Genomic DNA, 18681 nt, shown 5'->3' on the forward strand with positions numbered 1-18681 from the left:
TCCACCTTTTACCTAGTGCAAACAATACTGCTATGAACCTGGATATGTAAATATCTCTTTAAGACCATGCTGTCAGATATTTTGGGTATATACTTAGAAGTGGAATTGCTGAATCAAATAGTAATTTTATTCTTAGTGTTTGAAGAAGTGTCATACCATGTGATTGCACCATTTTACATTCTCACCAATAGTGCACAAAGATTCCAGTTTCTTCACATTCTCACCAACACTTATTTCTTCTTAATAGTTTCCATCCTACTGGAATGGTGAGAAGTGGTATTTGATTGTAGCTTCGATTTGCATTTTCCTAATTATTAGTGACATTGAACATTTTTTCATGTTCTTATTGGCCATATGTGTATCTTCTTTAGAGAAAAGTCTATTCAAATCCTTTGCCCATTTCTACATTGGGTTGTTTTGCTTTGTTGTTGTTGTTTTTGGAAGTTCTTTATATATTCTGGGTATTAATCCCTTATCAGATATATGATTTGTAAATATTTTGTTTTATTCCGTGGGTTGCTTTTTTACTCTGATGGTGTTTTTTTTTTGAGACGGAGTCTCGGCTCTGTCACCCGGGCTGGAGTGCAGTGGCCGGATCTCAGCTCACTGCAAGCTCTGCCTCCCAGGTTTACGCGATTCTCCTGCCTCAGCCTCCCGAGTAGCTGGGACTACAGGCGCCCGCCACCTCGCCCGGCTAGTTTTTTGTATTTTTTAGTGGAGACGGGGTTTCACCGTGTTAGCCAGGATGGTCTCGATCTCCTGACCTCGTGATCCGCCCATCTCGGCCTCCCAAAGTGCTGGGATTACAGGCTTGAGCCACCGCGCCCGGCCTCTGATGGTGTTTTTTATACACAAAAGTTTTTAAATTCTCATCAAGCCCAGTTTGTCTAGTTTTTTCTTTTGTTGCCTGCGCCACTGATGTCATATTCACAAAATCATTGCCAAATTCAGTGTTGCTAAGTTTTTGCCATATGTTTTTTCCTAAGAGTTCGTAATTTTAATTCTTACATTTAGGTCATGATCCATTTTGATTTAATTTTTGTATGTGTTGTAACAGTCAACTTCATTATTTTGCAGTGGATATCCAATTTTCCTAGCACCATTTGTTTAAAAAACTGTCTTTATGCCAGTAACACACTTGTTTTGGGTAAGGTAGCTTTGTAGTAAGTTTTGAAATTAGGAGTGAGTACTTAAACTTTGTTCTTTTTCCAAAATTGTTTTGGCTATTTGAGAGCCCTTGTAATTCCATATGAATTTTAGGATGGTTTTCTATTTCTGCAGAAACATCATTGGGATTTTGATAAGGATTCCATAGAATCTGAAGATTGGTTTATATAATATTAACATCTAAACAATATTGTCTTCTAATCCATGAACATGAGCTGTCTTTCCATTTATGTCTTCTTTAATTTCTTTTAGCAATGTTTTATAGTTTTAATTGTACAAATCTTTTACTTTCTTGGTTAATTCCTAAATTTTTTTTTGTTTGTTTTTGATGTTACTGTAGACGGAATTGTTTTCTTTTTTCTTTCTTTTTTTGAGAGGGAGTCTTGCTCTGTTGCCCAGGCCGGAGTGCAGTGGTGCGAGGCACAATCTTGGCTCACTGCAACCCCCACCTCCCAGGTTCAAGTGAGTCTCCTGCCTCAGCCCCTTGAGTAACTGGGATTACAGGTGCCTGCCACATGTGATTAATTTTTGTATTTTTCATAGATACAGGGTTTTGCCATGTTGGCCAGGCTGGTCTCAAACTTCTGACCTCAAGTGATCCACCCATCTTGGCCTCCCAAAGTGCTGGGATTATAGGTGTGAGCCACCGTGCCTGGCTGGAATTTTCTTAATTTCCTTTTGGGATAGCTTCATCGTTAGTGAATAAAAATGCAATTGATTTTTGCATGTTGATTTAATATCCTCCTACTTTCATATCCTCCTACTTTCATATCCTCCTACCTTGCTGAATTCATTTATTAGTTATAACCATTTTTAAATGGAATCTTTAGTGTTATCTATATGTAAGAGCATATCATTTGTGAAGAGATAATTTTACCTCTTCCTTTCCAATGTGGATGACTTATTTTTAAATTATTTTCTCGCTTAATTACTCTGGCTAGAACTTCCAGTGCTGTGTTGAATAGGAGTACAAAAGTGAGCTTCCTTGCTTTGTTCCTGATTTTGTAGGATAAGCTTTCAGTTTTTCACTATTGAATATGATGTTCACTGTGTTTTATACACGTCTTTTATTATGTGGAGGCAGACCCCTTCTATTCCCTGCTTGAGTGTTTTTGTCATGAAAGGGTTTTGAATTTTGTCAAATGCTTTCTCTACCTAAATGGAGGTGATCATAAAGTTTTTTCCCTCCATTCTGTTACTGTGCCGTATTACATTGATTTTTTTCCTCAACTGCTATTGATTTTCATGTGTTGAATTATCCTTGCATTTCCAGGAATAAATTCCACCTGGTCATGGTGTATAATCCTTTAAATATGCTACTAAATTCAATTTGGTAGTATTTTATTGAGGATTTTTGCATCAAAGTCATAAATGATATTGATTTGCAGTTTTCTTCTAGTGTCTGTGTTTGGCTTTGGTGTCAGAGCAGTATTCGCTTTATAGAGTGATTTAGAGTTTTCTTTCCTTTTCAATGTTTTGGAAGAGTTTAAGGACTCGTGTTGGTTCTTCCTTAAACATTTAGCAGAATTCATCAGTGCAGCCATCAGGTCCAGGGCTTTTCTTTGTCAAGAGGTTATTTTTAGATTACTGATTGAATCTCCTTACAAATTACAGGTTAATATGGTTTGTCTGTGTCCTCACCCAAATCTCATCTTGAACAGTAGCTCCCATAATTCCCACATGTTGTGGGAGGGAGCCGGTGGGAGATAATTGAATAATGGGGCAGTTTCCCCCATACTGTTCTCGTGGTAGTGAATAAGTCTCACAAAATCTGATGGTTTAATAAGGGATTTCTCCCTTCACTGTTCTTTCATTCTCTCTTGTCTGCCGCCATGTAAGACATGCCGTTTGCTTTCTGCCATGATTGTGATGCCTCCCCAGCCACGTGGAACTGTGAGTCCATTAAACCTCTTTTCTCTTTAAAAAAAAACAAAAAAACAAACAAACAAAAAAAAACCCAGTCTTGGGTATATCTTTACTAGCAGCATGGAACAGAATAATACACAGGTCTATTCATATTTTCTATTTCTTCATGATACAATCTTGGTAGGTTTTTTGTTTCTAGGCATTTGTTCATCTAGTTTGTCCCATTTTTCGGCACACAGTTGTTCATATAATCCTCTTTATTTCTGTAGAATTGATGGTAATGTTCCCATTTTCATTTCTGATTTTAGTAATGTGAGTCTTTTTTTCTTAGTCAATTTAGTCCAAATTTTATTAATTTTTGTTAATCTTTTTAAGAACCAACTTTTGGTTTTGTTGATTCCATTTTTCTGTTTTATCTCTGTTTTGATTTTTTATTATTTTATTCCTCTGCTAGCTTTGTGTTTGCCATTTGTTCTTGATATTTAATGTTAATATGTTTTACTTTTTTATAAATGTTAATATTCCAACTTTTTAAAAAAATATAATTGCTTTCCTTTGTAATCCTATGTTTTAAAACACTTGAAAACACTGAAACGACATAGGTTTCACCACACTTGCAAAGGTGCCATAGCACAAAAAAGGTTAAGATTCTTACTCCTATTTAGAACCCCCCTTCCCAAACCCCCAATTTTCATTACATATACTGCTATTTTCCTCTTAGATCCCTGGTTTTTAGATACATAAATATCCCTGTTGTTCCTTGAACAGAACAAAGCATAATTTCTACTCAGGTGCGGGGGCTCATGCCTGTAGTCCTAGCACTTTGGGAGGCTGAGGTGGGCAGATGTCTTGAACCCAGGAGTTGGAGATTAGCTTGGACAACATGGGGAAACTCATCCCTACAAAAAATACAAAAATTAGCTCACTGCCAACCACTTCCACCCAAGTTCAAGGGATTCTCGTGCCTCAGACTGTGGAGTAGGCTGTGATTACAGGCACCTGCCACTACGCCCGGCTAATTTTTTGCATTTTTAGTAGAGACGGGCTTTTGCCATGTTGGCCGGGCTGTTCTCGAACTCCTGACCTCAGGTGATCCGCCCACCTTGGCCTCCCAAAGTGCTGCGATTACAGGCATAAGCCACAGCGCCCGGCCATCTCCACCTTTTCTTATCTCCCAAAAGAATTAACATCTCTGGCTTTATGTAGAATAGTGTATACTGCCACATTAGTGTTTGAGTCATTCCCCACAGGAGAGGGGAACTACCCCTCCATTTTTTTTTTTTTTTTTTGTGGCAACATCTCGTCTTCCTTTTGCTGTTGCTTCCCCACACACACACTTGGTTTTCTTCTATCCTGTACTTCAGATTTCTGTTTCGTGTTTTTTTTCATATTGAAAAGATGACACTGCCCCAAGAAGCAAAAATAAATGGGAACTGAAAAAAATTTTCTTAAAAAATTTTTTCTTATTTATTTAATCTCTTAAATCACCTGGAATGCATATTATGTCAACTGGGAGCTTAAATGCTTAAATGTATTTTACCCCAAATGGTTAACTAATCCTCCCAATAGCACTCATTTGAATAATCTGTCCTTTTCTCCATATATGTTACATGTCTTTTACAAAATACAGCCTATTTGGGGCATGTTTCTGGGCTTTTGTTCTATTGAGCTGTCCATTTGCTTACACCAGAAATGCCAGTTTATTTTTTGTAGTTTTCCAATCTTTTAATTTCTATCAGTTTTTTTTTTTTTATTTAACATTAATCCACTGTATCTGTATTTTTTCAGTGGTGGTAAATGGAAAAAATTAAAAATCTAATGAAAGCAGCCAAAAAGCACACAATTTATGTCCTGTTAAGACTTCTGCATGCAAGTATCATGCTCCAAATATATTTTTCATCTTTACTTTTTCTGACGGAAAGGGCGCAAGTACTTTGGGAAGCAAAACAGAATTGACAGACCCCGAAAAGATACACAGCAGGCACGTAGGGTAGCGTGGGTGGCAACTGTTCTTACATAATTTTAATTTGAATTAAACGTAATGTAAATAATAAATTACTTTTTGGATTTCCCTTTGCCATAAACAGGGAATATAACTAACATCAAAGATTCCAGACTCTCGACACAATATACTACTAATCGTAACACAGTTCTAGAGAATCAAAAACGGTAGAGAAGTTTGGACCGCGGAACAGACCTGGTGGAAGGTCGACCCAAAGCGTTTCAGGGTAGACAAAGCCTAGTGAGAACATCCTAAACGCGGAGTTTTGCTAAGTAGGGACGCTGAAAGGCAAGGGAGCGACAGGAAGCCCGTAGGCTAATTCGCCATTAAGAAACAGAACCCTGGCTTCTTCCACCTCCAGCGTCATCGGCCCCAATCCACTGTAACAAAAGGATAGTGTCTCGCAGCATCAGACAACGGACTTGGAAATCAGTTTGCGACCACGCATCTGCGCCTCTTCTAAGAAACGAGGAAGGCGGGTCTAAGCGCGGTAACAACATACTTCACAGGGCCCACTGCAAACGCCCTCCCAGCAGCGGAACAGTTATCTCGCGAGACGACGGGTCCCCAGAAGTCACAAACCTAGCGCCAAGATTGGCTGTCAAGGTAGAGTGCAGTGTGCGGAAGTGGCTTTGTGGTGCCACCTTTAGCCGCTCAGAGGTCAACCCCCATTCTACACCGAAAACTAGGCCTTGGCTGCTATGGAAGGACAGCAGGGGCAAGAAAGCCGCGCAACCCTAACACTCGCCCAGACTCATTTCAACAAGGGCGAGTACGCGGAGGCCGAGACGCTGTACTCCGCTTACATTCGCCAGTGCGGCTGCGCGGCCTCCAGCGGCGAGAGTCCCGGGAGGTAACTATCGCGAGACCTGGGGCCGCAGCGACCCCGGGTGGAGGCGGCGTTGCGGCTCTCTGGGCTCGTGTTTTCGCTGCTGGAGCTCACGGGCGGCGCGTGTCGTAACCCAGCACTAGGACTGAGCGGGTCGACGTTCGTCTTTCTAGAAAGGCCTAGGCGAGGCCTAGGATGAGGGCGGCGGAGAACGCGGGGAGGGAGCCCACCCGCGAGGAGCCGTCTGCCGCGACGGTGCGGGGAGCTTCCGGGAACCGAACTCCCTGAGGGCTCCTCGGGCGCGTGCCGCCGCTTTTCACCCCGCCGTCTCTCCTTCCACGTTCCTCATTCCCACCCAAAGACTTAGGACAGATAGGGATTTTCCACTTGTGATTTTAGCTGGCGGGAAATCCGCGACCTGGGAAGGGAAGGGATCACGGCTGCGTAGGGCCACGGTACCGCGACTCCCACCTCAGTGTCACAGCGCTGGCTTTTGGTGGTGTTACGAAAAACGTTTATGTGGAAAAGAGCATAACGAACGTCTAGGTGTTTGTCACTTGGCTTAAGCATTATCAGTTTGCCCATCGTATTCATCCATGGGTGTTTCGGAAGGAACTTCGATATCATCAAATAGTTACTTAATATCAAGTAGTGTTGGAACCTTTCTGATCCACTAATAAGGTGTTTTGTTCTTTGGTTCGCTTTTCGCAGTTGGTTCAAGTCAGGATACACATCAAGACTTTTTAAGTCTTTTCTCCACCTTCCCAACACAGTTTTTCCTTTGTTAAGGAAACCGATTCTTGTGTCCTTTGAATTTCCGCGTTTTGGACTTGCTGACTGAATCTCTTGTGTCATTTAATGTGGTCATCTGTCTCATACTGCTGTGAATTGGTAGTTAAACCTTGAGGTTTGATCCAATTGAATTCGGATTCAGTATCATGGCAAGAATACTTTTTAGGTGGGTACACGTGTATACTTTCACCAGGAAGCACATAATGATTGGCTGGCTTCCTTTTTGTGATGTTAGCAGCTTCACCTGCTACTATCTGCTTACCCAAATCATCTTTTCAGCTTGTGCCTGGATGTGTAGCATTTGTTTATACCCCAAGTCTTGCCTTGATGGGGCTTGTTGATGGTATGGAGTGGACCAGGAGGAGAAAAGAACAGAGGGGTTGATTGAACAGCTTTTTGAACAGTTGTGAGTTGTCTGTTGTGGATTTGAGTTTTCTAGACAGGATCCCGGCTTGTCTTTTGTGTGAGACTTCACTAAGGACTTGATTCTTACCCTGTTTGTTACACTTATATGAAATTAAACCAGAAAGATAAAATTACCTTCTCATTTCAATAACACACGAGAATAATAATAGACGTTTCTGAACAGATAATAAGACGATACCATCTACTTTCCTCAATGCACCTTTAGAAAGCGAAACTATTCATGTTTCGAGCTCTAAGAATAGACTTATCTAGTAGATTTAAAAAAGTATTCATAAGCACCAGGTATACTGATGCTGTCTAGTCTTGTTATTCTTCCTTCTTTGCACGTCTCAGCCTAAGAACACAAGTGTCTGTAGCAAATGTAATAACTATGCCTTACCAGCACAGGAAAGACAGTTTGTCATAGCGCAGTTGAAGGGATTTGAATTCCAGTCTTGGCACTGCCACATGGCTAATGTCTCAGCCTGTTTTTCATCTGTAAAATAAGCTTTGGTAAAATTCTAGGAACTCATGGATTGAAACTGAGTTCTGTCATTTCAACTTTTTCCCTTCGATTTATATCCTGGAGCTTACATTTATTTTTGAAGTATTGGGTCACTGAATCATTTTGAAACAATATTTGCAATTTTTGAATGCCTTGCGTTTTGAACGGTTTGTGATATTTTCTTTTAATATCTAAAGTATAGCTTTAGTCATAAACCTAATTTCCAAAATACTTTGCGAAAGTTAGCAAATCCTAAAAATTCACATTTGGGCTAGGTAACTTAAATGAATTCCATTATAATAAATGCTATCATTACAAAAATTTTAATATTACAAAAAATTTCAGCTTCAGCTGTTAGTCCATTGCTTTAAAATATGAAACAAAATTTCCACATGAAAAACTTTTAGGAGTTGATTTAATAAGATCTAATTCTAAATCTAACATTTTATGATTCTCTGAATATATTACGAATATATAATTAGTATTAAAAACTTATAACAATAATTTTGAAACTTCGATTTAATGACTAAAACCTTACTGGCATCCTGAGATTGCGTTTTTCTTCAAACTCTCTACTGGGAGCAGTTCAACTAGTGTCATGTCAGACATAGGTGAAGGGGAGTGGTGCCCTCTTGTAATCTAGGTTTTAACAGGGGTGCTTAGTGGCATCCAGAAGTATTCTTACACCCAGTCTCTATCACAGCTCATAGACATTTTCTAAAATTGCAACAGTTCCTCTCCATCGTTAGCAAACTTGGTTTGAAGGAGGCCCTTGGGCTGTGAGTGCCTCTTAGGGTAGCAGTAGTTACAGTGCCTGTCTGAAATCTCAAGGATTAAGATAATAAGAGAAGTACCTTTTATTTACACTAACCGCATTCACAGATATTTTTGGAGGACTATACTTTTTACTACGGGGTATTACAAAGAAGTGACAGATGAGTTCTGTGTTTGGTTCTAATTTGAGAATTGCTTTGGGAAAAAAGAAAGGGAAACAGAATTATCCCTGACTCAGAGCAGAGCCACTAATGTTCTCTGTGCAGACTGTTTGTCCTGTGCATAGAAAGGTTCAGGGCAGCCAGGGGCTGTGACCTGTTGAGCTGGTGGCTGGTCAGAGCTCCCTGGGTGTCCAGCCCAGGAAAGGCTGCTATTGTAAAGCTCTTTGGGCAACCTCTAGCGCCTTCAGGTGCAGAGCCAGTTCCGCACAAAGGACATCCAAACTGACTGGAGCCCTGAGGGGGCTAAAGGAGCTCACCCTCCTAGCAGGAAGCCAGCCTGGCATTGGGGAGGATGGCAGCTGAGGCTGAAGGGAGGGCAACTCTGTCCCCAGAGATAACTTCCTGGGGATCATAGCATGTTGAATTTTCACCTAGCGTTAACTTTAGTTCTTTTTTTTTTTTTTTTTGAGACGGAGTCTTGCTCTGTCGCCGGGGCTGGAGTGCAGTGGCCAGATCTCAGCTCACTGCAAGCTCCGCCTCCCGGGTTCACGCCATTCTCCTGCCTCAGCCTCCCGAGTAGCTGGGACTACAGACGCCCGCCACCTCGCCCGGCTAGTTTTTTTTTTTTTTGTATTTTTTAGTAGAGACGGGGTTTCACAGTGTTCGCCAGGATGGTCTCGATCTCCTGACCTCGTGATCCGCCCGTCTCGGCCTCCCAAAGTGCTGGGATTACAGGCTTGAGCCACCGCGCCCGGCCAACTTTAGTTCTTTATTGGTGGAAAATGATTTCAAATCTCATTGTTTTAAGATCACTTAAAAATTTGAGAATGAAATTGATTCACATTGTGACATGTCCATAGCATACTTGGGCTTTTCCCTCATTGCTTAGCATTTAACTGATCTGTCTTCTTTGCCCTGCTGGTGTGTGCTTAGAAAAATGAAGAATCATTTTAATGTTATATTCAGCAGGACAAGTTGGTAGTGAACACACTAGAAAGTTAGTATGCTTTCAGGTTGACATTGTAGTGGTATAACCCTACAAAAGTAGATAACAGGGTTACACAGAAATTGATTTTAGCTCTTTATTTATTTGTACGGTTTTTCTTCAGCTTGGATTTTCAGTGTTGATGCTGCATGTTATAAGGCTGTGAAGTTTGACAATACCCAAAAGAGAATGAAAGTGGAAATGAGAGGAATTTGGTAACACAGTGTTTTTAATGTGAACTTTTTGTTTAAAGCAAATGCAGCCCTGAGGATTTGGCTACTGCATATAACAACAGGGGGCAAATCAAGTACTTCAGGGTTGATTTTTATGAAGCCATGGATGACTACACATCTGCCATAGAAGTCCAACCCAATTTTGAAGTTCCATATTACAACAGAGGGTTGATACTGTATAGGCTGGGTAAGAATTTTTTTTCTTTTTGGGTTTTGTCATTGACTGTATTCTGTTACTTCAGAGGTCTCAAATATTGTAAAACGTAGTAATCAAATTTTAAAGTTCTGTGAAATTTAGGTTTAGAGCTTGGAACAAAGGAAGCGTCCCTGAGTTTATTTTAGGCTTTTGATAGGCGTTATAGATCACAGCAGAGCACTGGGGTGGGAATTGGACCTGGGTGCAGGAGCCAGGTGACCCCATTACTTTGTGCTTGTGCATTCCCAACTGTGAAATGAAGGCAATTCACATGATCGCCTGTGAAACTTTTCTGAGTTAAAATCTTTGAAGACACATAAAACAATAGAAAGTGAAGTTTAGATTCTTGGATTAAAGGGACCATAGGTACTGTTTCTCATTTAAAGTGTCAAAAAGAAAATTAGTTTCCTGTTTCTTAATTTTACTGCAGTTATGTAAAACAGGCGATACAGTTTTGTTAAAATTTTAAGATGATTGATAATATTTACCTGTTAAATCTCAATAAATAAACCCATAGCTAATTTTAGGTGTATTATTCCCTAAGGGCACACAAAATTACTTTGATATACACATTTCTATATTATTAAGATAAAAAAGTTCCTTTACTAGAAGTGACTGAAAGCTCATAAATATAAAAGCAAAAGTACATGTATCAAAGCTTTGCCATGAATAATATATAGAAATACTCAGTTTCTTTTCTCTTTTCCATTTTTTGGGTTCTGGTACAGGATATTTTGATGATGCTTTGGAAGATTTCAAGAAGGTCTTAGACTTAAATCCGGGATTTCAAGATGCTACTTTGAGCTTAAAACAGACTATTCTAGACAAAGAAGAAAAACAAAGAAGAAATGTTGAAAAAAATTATTGAGATTTTTAACTTAATGGAAGTATTGCTTCATGATCCTTACATCTGCATCTAGTTATCAGTAATTTAAAATAGATATTGAGCTATTTTGATTTATATTTAAGAAATTAATACATTAGCACTGAAAGTTAAATAGTGTGTTTAAGGTAGTTAATTTCAGGTTGAATGGATTTTTTTTATGAAGTGTAAATAATACCAATGTATAAGTGTATATTATTATATTAAATATTACAGTAAAAAGGAATGTGTGGTGTTTTCCTCAGTAAAACTATTTTTGTGATTTTTTTATTCTCAACTTTTTATTTTAAAAATGTTACATCTACAGAAAAGTTGAAAGTATAATAAAATAAACCCTTCAATTAAATTCATGAGTTGTTAATATTGTGCCACATTTGCTTTTTCTATTTAAATATATAACTTTTTGCTGAACCATTTGAAAATAAGGTGCCGAGGTCACAGTACTTTGCCCCTAAATATTTCAGCCTACATTTTCTAAGATTGAAGACATCCTCCTTTATAACCACAATACCATTATAATACCTAATAAAATGAATAATTCTGTAATGTCAGCCATATCCAGCCATATTCCAAAGTGTGTAGATTTTTATTGGATCTAGAGTCAATCAGGTTTCATTGCATTTTTTTTTTTTAATGTCTCTCTCAGTTCTTTTAATCTAGTCACCTGTCCATTTTCTCCCCCTAGCATTGGCTTTGAGAGTAAGGCTGTTTTATATAGCTAGGCTAGAGGGACATAACATTTAGGGTTAAAAATAAACGTGTCCTACCAGAGAACAATTTGAAAGAGTTCAGCTTGAATTACACTTGATTTTCTCAAGTAATCATTGATAAAATAGGTTAAGATTTAAATATTGAACATAGTTTTCTGTCTCTGGATAATGACAATTGTTATCAACATTTACTGAATACTATAAGCCAAGCACTGTTCAAACCATAATAATTTGGTGATCAGGTAGGAATGTATAAAAAGGTGAGGAAATGACAAAACGCACTTACTAAATATAAAGCTTAAAAAAATCTCTTTTATTTGGGTGCTGCCAACAATTAGGCCCTTATGAGGCTATCAAAACCGGGAAGAACTTGAAGGGAAAACAAACTAAAGGCAGCCATATGCTATCTACATATTTTGTTTTTTATTGTTTGGCTTCCAAAGATTTAGACCCTGCATCTCAGATCTCCCAAACTAGTTTATTACTGCTATGGAAAAGCTGTTCTGTGGTGGAAATTACCCTAATCAGGAGAAAGGAAAGTGTCTTTGCTTCGTGTCTCCAGAGGAAGGCGCAGAGTAACTTCTGTGGCCTCAGATGTAATCATCATCAGCAGCCTTAAGATACTTTTTTTTGTATGTGTATGAGTAATCTCATGAGGCAGAAAAAGTAATTGCCCTGTTTGTAGCTCATAAGCAATATCTGGCAAAATACGTGGAGAATTTGGGCTGTAGGTAAGTGAATATTAAGAGGAAATTAAAGTTTCATGGCCTAGAAATAAAGTCTGTTTCTGGAATTATTCACACTTTCCAAAATGGTTTATCTTATATTGGAAATCTTAAAAAAGTTCTAAAATTGCATGAAAATGTAGAAAAATCCCTCTTAGGAAAACTCTTTTTAAAAAGTTCCCTAGACCTTGGGAGGGAAAGCTTTAAGCCATTCCACCCAGAGAAGCAAATGCTTAATGTTTAATTTTATTTTCTCTTGACTCATATTCTCCTTACTCTTGACTGGGGTCAGATGGAATATGAAAAGGAAAAATTGTTTAAAATTTTCATGTGGTTCGTTAGATTTTATTCAAAATTTCTTCATCCTTTATCAGAAAAAAAAAAAAGTCACTGAAGTTTAGAATCAGCAGTTGCTGATTGGAGACCCAGGCATTCATTTTCTCTTGTCTTGTTACTGGAAATAAAGAATAATTCATTTACCTTGTTTAGCATTGAAACTTTAGGCATTATTCAGATTCTAAGTTTCTGACTGACCAAATAATACCCTGGATATTTACCTTAAAAGACATTCATTACCATTCATATTTCCCACATTTCAGTATTTGTCATTTCCTTTTTCTAGTAGAAAAGTATGTTTTCCATTTTTTTCCTTTGTAAAAACAAAAGAATTGTGGTTTAAGGTTTCTCTTTCACAAAGTGAGGTAAGATAGGATAAAATGGATTTAAGTTACTTTTGAGTTTAGAATATTACTCCTAACAGTAGTTAGAAAGTGTGGAGCTATTTTTTCCCTGAAATTTGGAACTGAATAAAACCCTTTACTTTATGTTAGCAAAGCAAATATCCAAGTCAGTCGTTAGTCATTATCTACTTGCTCTTTTGCTCTTTTTTGGTTTTCTGTTTTCACTGGCTTCTCTAGCCTCTCAATCCTAAATGTAGTCTTGGCTCCCTGCCATTTTGCAGGTCTTAAATCTTTCTTGGTGGGCATGATACATTTCAACCCCACCTACCACTCAGCATTTACACTGATTCGTGTCTCAATGTCTCCCTTTCTGCCAAGTCTAGCCCCCTTAAAAATTTAACTTGAAAGTAAACAGTTCCTATATAAACTGTAATACATGAGTTTTTTTTTTTTTTTTTTTTTCTTTTTTTCTTTTTTGAGACAGGGTCTCACTCTATTGCCCAGGCTGGATTGCAGTGGCTTGATGATAGCTCACTGTAGGCTTGACCTCCCTGGGCTCAGGTGATCCACCTCAGCCTCCTAAGTAGCTTGGACTATAGGCATGCACCATCATGCCCAGCTAATTTTTGTATATTTTGTAGAGATGGGGTTTCACCATATTGCCTAGGCTGAGCATGAATGTTTACTATGCTAGTTTTTTGTTTTATTGAGAATAATTCACATATGTAGTTCACCCATTTAAAGTGTACAGTTCAATGGTTTGAAGGTAAATACAGAGTTTCTGCACCATTTTTTCAAGGTTTTTGGGTATCCTGGTCTTGCATGCAAACTGCACTTAAAGTTATAACACAGAAAAAATTTTATGCAAATTAATGACTAAACATGAGAGTGCTTCAAAAACAGCTCATGCACAAAACAGATCTAAGAATCCTAAAAGGTGCTGCTTCTGGCTTCATCCAAATATGTGGCACGATTCCACTTTGTCTCGTGATGTTTTCTAACTAGAAACGTGTTGAGTAAATCAGACAGCTCATCTCTGCCTGAAATGGATGCTGAATTTAGTGTGTTTAGGTTAACATATTGCTATGCTAAACAAATTGTTGACAAACATGGAATAGCTTTTCAAGAGCATAGTAAAAAGTTGACTGAATATTTGCTATTTAAGCTAGGTGTGTAATTTTAACAATTTCTATGTAAGTTCACATTTTGGTGTTTTCTGTATTTTTTTAAAATGACAGTAAATTGTGAGAACAGAATGCCCATAATTTAAAATGGCAGTTGGTAAGAGAGGGAGAGAGAGATTTGTTAAATTTCACATCTAATGTTAGGGGACTTCAAAGGACACCATTTCACTCTACAGAAAGGAAAGAAGGATAAGTATAATTTCTGTTTTTGGAAAAACAAAGCAATTGATACAATTAAAACACATAGTTTATCCTTTTTAAAATCACAAGGTAAAAGAACACATCACGTAGCAAGACAAATTATAAAGCAAACAACCTGTAAGGAAGCCCCGAAACTGAAATTATGAATGTGGATATAAAAGTAAAATAGGAACACAGCAGTGTAATCCCAGGTTTATATGTGTCATCACAAAATTATAAATACAGCAGTTTAGTGAAGGTCTTATTTTGCATAGAGGATGAAGCTAAGAAATTCAGTAACTTGTGCAAGGTTATGTCCAAAATCCATATAAATATTTGAAACTGCCTTGGGTATCAATGTTTTTGCTGCTGGCATCAACTCACAGCAGATATGTGGACTATTTTTTTTTTTTTTTGGTACTGATACAAAATTTAAATTGCTCATAAAATGTTTTAGTACCCAGCAAAGTGAGAATCAAAATAATGTTAAAGTACATTTTTTAATAATGGAATGTTATTGCAATGCCCACATTGCTTGGTGGTCATTTTTCTTATTAAAAACAGACACAAAATATAGTGAAAAGCAGATTAATTTTAAGAGCAAACTCCATTTGGAAACTAGACTGCTACAGCTGCCAATATGTAAATTTTATCTTACGTCAAAAAAAGCATCCAATACTAAGAAATAAGGCAAAAGGATTTGCATGTCATTTCAATATCATACCAGCAGGCCCACTCAACGACTGCTTAATTCTCTCGGGGGGCCGTGTGTGTGCCTTTCTTTGATTTTCTATTTACTCTTGGTTAGGGCCCAGACTCTGGGAGGTTGCATATAACTTGCAGATTTTTGTCCAGAGGAGATGCAAATGAACTCTGTCTGGTAGAAAAGATAACCCCAAAGGTTTTGGCTGTATTGCCCTGAAGAACTTTAACCAGTTTTGTGTTTAACCTAGCAACTTTATTCTCAAATTCTTTCCTCATGGGCCATAAGTACTCAGTTATTCTAATGCTCTTTTACCATGCTGGCGGTTCTCTATTAATGAGTTAAACATTTTTCAGGTTTTCATTCTATATTCTTGTAAGAATCATGCTTAACTGTAAAAAAACATTTTGGCCCTACTACTGAAGAAACAACAAAAAGCCCTTGGTATGGTTTGGCTGTGTCCCCACCCAAAATCTCATCTTGAATTGTAAGCCCCATAATCCCCTCATGTCAAGGGAGAGACCAGGTGGAGGTAATTGAATCATGGCGCGGTTTCCCGATGCTGTTCTCGTGATAGTGAGTGAGTTCTCACGAGATCTGATGGTTTTTAAGTGTTTGGCAAGTTCCTCCTCCTGTCATTCTTCTTCCTACCGCCTTGTGAGGAAGGCGTCTGACTTCCCCTTCTGCCATGATTGTAAGTTTCCTGTGGCCTTCCCAGCCATGCTGAACTGTGAGTCAATTAAACCTCTTTTCTTTATAAATTACCCAGACTCGGGCAGTTCCTTATAGCAGTGTGAAAACGGACTAATACAACCCTTAAGCAGAATTTATTATTACATAGTCACATTATTTCTAGCAGGAATAAGAGCCAAGGGGGACTGAAAAGTTTCAGTTTTTTTTTTCTGTTACCTATTTCTTTTTTTTTTTTTTTTTGAGACGGAGTCTCGCTCTGTCGCCCAGGCTGGAGTGCAGTGGCATGATCTCAGCTCACTACAACCTCCACCTCTTGGGTTCAAGGGATTCTCCTGCCTCAGCCTCCTGAGTAGCTGGGATTACAGGCATGTGCCACCAAGCCCAGCTCATTTTTGTATTTTTAGTAGATACAGGGTTTCACCGTGTTGGTCAGGCTGGTCTCAAACTCCTGACCTCATGATCCGCCTGCCTCAGCCTTCCAAAGTACTGGGATTACAGGTGTGAGCCACCGTGCCCGGCCCACCTATATCTTTAAACTATTCAACAATTCTTGTCTGGAGTCTGTAGAGGCTTAATTGAGCTCTGGCTGAGGTATAGGGAAGTTCATCACATTAAATTTAAACACATGCAAAAAGTACTCCTTTTAAAAGTGGCAAAACCTGCAGAATATAAAGTAAAAAGCAGTTCCTGTCTATTCTTCTAGGCCTTTTTCTTTGTACAAATACATGGGCACATGTATGCAGATATATGCACAGAATTATGGTATACATATTTAGTAATTTAAATCACATTATTTTGAACATTCTTTTGTGTAAGAACTTAGAAGTCTACCTTATTCTGCTTTTACACATAATTTTTAAAGCCGCATGAAAAGTGCTTGCCAATTTCTTTTTTTTTGAAAGAATCACTGTTATAATAACTTTAATTTATCTTGCATTTTACAGAAGTCTATGAACGATTTTTAAAAAGCACCTCCTTACCCTATATCACGTTTCTCTGACAGGTGTTAAAAGTAGGCAATGAGTATGTCAACAGCTTGAACATCAGCGTCTTGCAAGGACTTCAGACCAACCAACCACTCGCCAAAAATCTTGGCAGCTTTTTAATCTTGTTTTTAATAGAACGGGATATCCACTCTGATGGCAAACCTGTCCAGCCACATCTCCACAACACGCTTTGCAAAATCAGTGATTAGCAAATTAGTTAGCTTTGGCACGGAGCTGTGCTCGCTTGCCCGTGACAGCCTGGAAGCCGGTTTTGATGCTGGCAACAGAACATCTAGAATGACAAGTTTCACACTGTAGGAAATAGAGTCGTGTGTCCTTCTGTAGGATTGTGTCTGGTGATCGGCATGTGTGACAAGTGACATATTCCTTGATATAGCTTCTCAAGACATTTTCTATCTGTTTCTGTTGGAACCTTCCTTTGATTACAAGTTGGTTATTACCATCTGTAGAACCACTTGTACCCAATTCAGCCAACAAAAATGCAAGGAGATGTTTGGGCTGACGATGTAATAGTTTACAGATATCTGTAAAGTTGACAAAAGAAGTTTTCTTGGTTCCTACTCGGACGACCTGTGGAGGTTTCATGACAAATTTCCTTTTCTCCCCAGCAACCATATCTGGATTCTTTTCCCTCATGATGTTGAGTACTTGATTCAGCAGCTCCTCGTATGTGTGGTCTCTTTCTGAGCCTGCCCAAGCAGGGCCTGTCTGATTACTGAATGAGATACCATCATCTTTTTTTCTGTCTTCATCTTCTAGAGCTTCATCTTTCTCTAGTATTTCATCCTCATCTGGGAACTTAACATTCTTCTTTTTCTTCTTTTTATTGCCAAGCATAATGTCAAGGTCATCCTCTGGTTCAGTTGGTTCTTGAACATCACTTTCAATCTTAAGATCCTTTACACCTTCTTCAGCTTCATCAATATCAAATATCTTTTTAGTTTTTTTCTTCTTTTTCTTTTGATTAAAGAAGTTCAAGTCATCTAGATCATCAGAAGCATCTTTTTTCCTAGTGTCCTCTTCATCAGCTTCCAAATCTTTGTCCTCAGTTGGCTCTGGCTCCACTTCTTTTGTTTCTGAAGGCTGGGTTTCCTCTGTTTGGGTATCCCCTTCCTCATCTAACATAAAAGGCTTCTTCTTCTTCTTTTTCTTCTTGCTCATAGTAGGATCAAAAATCATCTCGTCCCCAGACATGGCTGCGGCTCGAGTGGGCTCGGCATGGACAGGAAGTCAGACGGGTCACCCCTAGGCCCCGGCGGCAGGCTGCTCCTGCCGATAACTCTCCCACCACTGCACTAGGCTCTTGCATCAGCGAAAGGGAACGACACCCCGCCCTCTCCTCCAAGCGTTGGAAATGCCGCCAATTCCTTGATATACAATTAATACATGGCTATGGTAATAAAAAAAATGCAGGAAGTATAAATAACACCCCCTGCCTTTCATATTTTTCTCTAGAGCTAACCATTTTTAGCCAGAATAACTAGAAACAAAGGGTTAAAAGCTCCCTTTCCTATTGCTGCTAGTCACATCTTAAAAATAATTACTATTAGTTCTGTTCACCTGAGTGGCTATTCTAGTTTAGAGGAAAAAGCCCCTCTAAAAGACAAGGTCAAATTCAGCAGATAATATAACGTTATAAACTATGAAGGTAACTGTTAGGAGTTGAATTGGGCCCCCCAAAAAGATATGTTGGAGTTTTAACTACCAGTACCTCAGAATGTGACCTTATTTGGGAATAAAGTTATGACAGATCTAATTAGTTAAGAAGATGCAGGTGGAGTAGGGTGGGTCCTTACAGATACCTTGTGTGACTGATGTCCTTACAAGGAAAAGGAAATTTGGACACAGACACTGGGGAGAATGGCTTGTGAAGACAGAGGTTGAGACTGGAGTGGTTCTGCCACAAGCCAAGGAACACTCAGGGATGCCAGAAACTGGAAAAAACAAGGAAGGGTTTCCAGCTCCCCAGGGGTGAGGTCCATCCCCTAGAGGCTTCAGAGG

General features: G+C 38.8%; 2 protein-coding genes across 3 annotated transcripts; one reads left to right on the forward strand and one right to left on the reverse strand.

Annotated features, from left to right (window-relative positions):
• The first annotated feature begins 5609 nt into the window (after nt 1-5609).
• Nucleotides 5610-11146, forward strand: TTC32 (tetratricopeptide repeat domain 32). Of its 2 annotated transcripts, none has more exons than XM_033176482.1 (3): nt 5610-5888; nt 9740-9906; nt 10644-11146. In XM_033176482.1, the coding sequence occupies exons 1-3, from the start codon at nt 5737-5739 to the stop codon at nt 10781-10783; spliced, it is 459 nt and encodes a 152-aa protein (XP_033032373.1). In that variant the 5' UTR covers nt 5610-5736; the 3' UTR covers nt 10784-11146. The 2 variants fall into 2 exon arrangements, 1 of the variants encoding a protein (XP_033032373.1); XR_004428493.1 differs by lacking the exon at nt 5610-5888 and adding an exon at nt 5895-6119 and having other exon boundaries at nt 10644-11020.
• A 5638-nt stretch (nt 11147-16784) lies between these two features.
• LOC117062686 (eukaryotic translation initiation factor 2 subunit 2-like) lies at nt 16785-18029 on the reverse strand. Its single transcript, XM_033176483.1, has one exon. The coding sequence runs from the start codon at nt 17872-17874 to the stop codon at nt 16873-16875; it is 1002 nt and encodes a 333-aa protein (XP_033032374.1). The 5' UTR covers nt 17875-18029; the 3' UTR covers nt 16785-16872.
• Between the last annotated feature and the right edge of the window lie 652 nt (nt 18030-18681).

The sequence above is a fragment of the Trachypithecus francoisi genome, unplaced genomic scaffold, assembly GCF_009764315.1.
Source record: "Trachypithecus francoisi isolate TF-2019V2 unplaced genomic scaffold, Tfra_2.0 Lachesis_group17, whole genome shotgun sequence".
Lineage (NCBI taxonomy): Eukaryota > Metazoa > Chordata > Mammalia > Primates > Cercopithecidae > Trachypithecus > Trachypithecus francoisi.

Excerpts from the sequence above, each read along its gene's own strand:
- TTC32 (XM_033176482.1), top strand. The coding sequence starts at position 5,737 with ATGGAAGGACAGCAGGGGCAAGAAAGCCGCGCAACCCTAACACTCGCC. Across the intron at positions 5,889-9,739 it reads AGCGGCGAGAGTCCCGGGAG|CAAATGCAGCCCTGAGGATT; the intron begins GTAACTATCGCG and ends TTTTGTTTAAAG. Across the intron at positions 9,907-10,643 it reads GTTGATACTGTATAGGCTGG|GATATTTTGATGATGCTTTG; the intron begins GTAAGAATTTTT and ends GTTCTGGTACAG.
- LOC117062686 (XM_033176483.1), bottom strand. The coding sequence starts at position 17,874 with ATGTCTGGGGACGAGATGATTTTTGATCCTACTATGAGCAAGAAGAAA.